Genomic DNA, 3,074 nt, shown 5'->3' with positions numbered 1-3,074 from the left:
ATAATTTACTGCTTAAAATGAACATAAAATATGCATATAATAAAACTTACTAATTATTCAATTAGCTTTCGTTATATGCAAAATTATACTTTTATAATCTGTTTTAAGACAAAAACGTGTAATTTCGTGATGCTTTAGTTTGAATATTTAAGGTCATTTTATAGAAAAATAATTGCAAATTTATTATGAACTCTTCAGTTTAAGTTGTAACGTTCCCCTTTTAATTTAATTCCACAATTCTTTCGACGCCTTTAAATATAATTTAATTTAGCGTTAAATAAAATTTGCTAATTCGTAAGATGCTGTTGTTTTTATAATAATACGTGAAATAAAAATTTGTTAAACCAAATTAATAAGAAACAATAAAGTAAATGAAATAAAAATGCGAGTATGTTTGCTAACTCGAGCTGAGTCGAAATTGTTTAAATATTTATTACACCCAATTACCTGACACTGGCATTAGTGAGTAACTTTGTGATAGGAGCTAGTATCAACAAATCCAAATCAAAGGAATTGGCGTGGCATTTTGATAGCTTTACTCGTGATCGTTGCGGTCCTCGCTTTGATTGTGACATCGGTTGCCTTATTAACACCACCTGATGAAGGCCCCAGAGTACAAGGCGCTAGATTAAGACTTTCTGAGGTAAAGAATAATATTCGTATAGTGTTATAAATTAAACTATTATATATTCATATATTATTCGTAACGTTATACCTTTTAAATTATTTTTCAAGAGTGTAATTCCATTAGTCTTTGTGAAATTTTTTTATATCACAAGTATAGACTTAAGAATTATATCATTCGTGAAATATTAATAAAAAAAATTCTAAATATTATTCTAATACAAGATGAATACTGTCCAGGTTCTTTCTGGAGAATTAACACCTCTCCTCTTTAACGGGTCATGGGTAAGCGAACAGCACATTTGCTACCGGGACATGTGGGGTGGAATTTCACTACTGCACGTTTTGCCAAAAAACATCACTTCCCGCAGTTTAATGCCCAATGAAACTTTTGTGAGTTCAAGTTAATTATACACATATTTTTAGTCATATCATAGTTAGTTTAATCAAATAATATAAAATAAAATATTATATTTAACAGGTATGTATGTCATTTAAATACCTATAGATACAGAAAATTATGTTTATTAGCAAATATTTGTATATTTATACTTAGGCTTTCTAGCACAAAAACACAACATTAAGAGGTATTTTGCATACAGAGGATACTGAATCCTGCCAAGTTCTCATTGTCACCGGATCATAATTATTTGCTACTTGCACACAATGTGAAGAAACTCTTCAGATACTCATATTTAGCACAATATACAATCTATGATGTGAACACGCGGTAAGTAAAAACAATTGAAAAAATAATGTTAATTTAACTTAATTAGGAAATCTATATAAGTAAATGAGTCTCTCTTGAAACTCTATAATCCAGTTATATGAAAATACCTGTAAATATTAATTTCAGATAAATGTATATATTTTAAAGACTTAATTCAATAAAGAAGTTGCTTTTATTGTTACAGAGAAACTATACCATTGACTCCATATCCTGAGAGGGATGTCCATCCCTATCTTTTGTTAGCTCAATGGACTCCACGTGATCATGGATTAGTTATGGTGCAAGACTATGATATTTATTATATAACAAGTCCTAAAAGTAACATAGGATATAGAGTTACTGACACTGCAATTCCTGGTATTTTATCAAATGGATTACCAGACTGGCTCTATGAAGGTAATATAACAGAAATACATTTGAGATTCTTCAGAAACATATGATAGATTTGCAATTATATTGAATAACATGAATATTGGAATATACTTTTTATGTATCTACAGAGGAGATCCTACACCATGCAGAAGCAATTTGGATGTCATCAGATAGTCGCATGATGCTATATGCTTCTTTTAATGATTCACTTGTTGAGGAAATGCATATATCTTGGTTTGGAGAAGGGAATAAAGCTTTATATCCTGATATACGATCTTTGCGTTATCCTAAGGTAAATTTATTTCTATAAATTTTTTTAAATTGACTATTATAATTTGACTGATCTTGATGGTTATGTATTGGTAGAAGCATATTTTTTTTTAAGAAACGTTTGCTGCTTTATTTTCTAAGAATATTATGTTCTGATGCTTCATTTGATACAAGTACAATATTGTAATTAATTTTTAAAACGTTGAAAATGATCTTAATTCCAATCTAAATAGTGTTAGAGAAAATATGTATGTACATATATGCAGATAATTTTATTTTAATAGTCTGTTTGTTACTGACTACATTTTGACTAATAATTTATCAATTATAGATATGAAAGATTATTAGATATTGATTTCGATTTTATAGCCAGGAACACCAAATCCTGTAGTGCGTCTCTATGTAGCCGACTTGGTAGATCCAAAGAATATTCATACGAAGGTAGTGAAACCGCCACCTCTCATCGAGCCTGTGTGAGTTTACTTATAAAGTTTGGAGTATGGAGTGCTTGAACAAATTTTCTCTTATTAATTTTTCCTCATTAGGTGTAATTATTCGTCTTTACAAAAAAAAAAGAATGAACAAAATTGAAAATGTCTTGAATAGTGATTGCACTTTGTTGTTTTTTACAAGAAACATTTAGATGTTTCTATGGTGACACTCCCAAAGGTACTTCAAAAAAGGAAGCATATTATTTCGGCAAGATATTTTAAAATATACATGAGGAGTAGTTCTTTTTGGTTTAAAATGAACTGGTTTTTAAGAATACTTTTTAATTATAAATAAACTTTAATAACAGTTTATGCTTAATCATTTAGGCACTGATAAATGACACATTTTTGTATTTATAAGATAACGATATTACTAACGTAAAAGTACCATTCTCGCTTAATTTCTTATAATAATGTTAAAAATTGTAAAGTTAATAATAAGTGCTCAAGCCTGTTAAAAAATAAAAGTATAATTAATTTTTATTCAAAATATCAAATGAACTAGTATTTCTGTGTGATGAATTTCATATCAAGCTTATAATTTATAATATGACATATAGATGTATTACGTGATTTTGAAAAAAGCT

General features: G+C 28.3%; 1 protein-coding gene across 1 annotated transcript in view; it reads left to right on the top strand.

Annotated features, from left to right (window-relative positions):
- The window catches only part of LOC108576247 (inactive dipeptidyl peptidase 10), an 8,669-nt gene that overhangs the window by 2,336 nt on the left and 3,259 nt on the right, over positions 1-3,074 (top strand). Inside the window, exons 2-7 of the mRNA XM_017939205.1 lie at positions 482-643; positions 865-1,017; positions 1,227-1,354; positions 1,539-1,750; positions 1,855-2,018; positions 2,366-2,469. Coding sequence (XP_017794694.1) covers positions 482-643; positions 865-1,017; positions 1,227-1,354; positions 1,539-1,750; positions 1,855-2,018; positions 2,366-2,469 — 923 coding nt within the window. The remainder of the gene's footprint in view (positions 1-481; positions 644-864; positions 1,018-1,226; positions 1,355-1,538; positions 1,751-1,854; positions 2,019-2,365; positions 2,470-3,074) is intronic.

This window comes from Habropoda laboriosa, unplaced genomic scaffold (genome assembly GCF_001263275.1).
Source record: "Habropoda laboriosa isolate 0110345459 unplaced genomic scaffold, ASM126327v1 scaffold212, whole genome shotgun sequence".
In the NCBI taxonomy this organism is placed as follows: Eukaryota; Metazoa; Arthropoda; class Insecta; order Hymenoptera; family Apidae; genus Habropoda; species Habropoda laboriosa.
The sequence above is the reverse complement of the archived record's forward strand: the minus strand, read 5'-3'. Positions and strand labels throughout refer to the sequence as shown.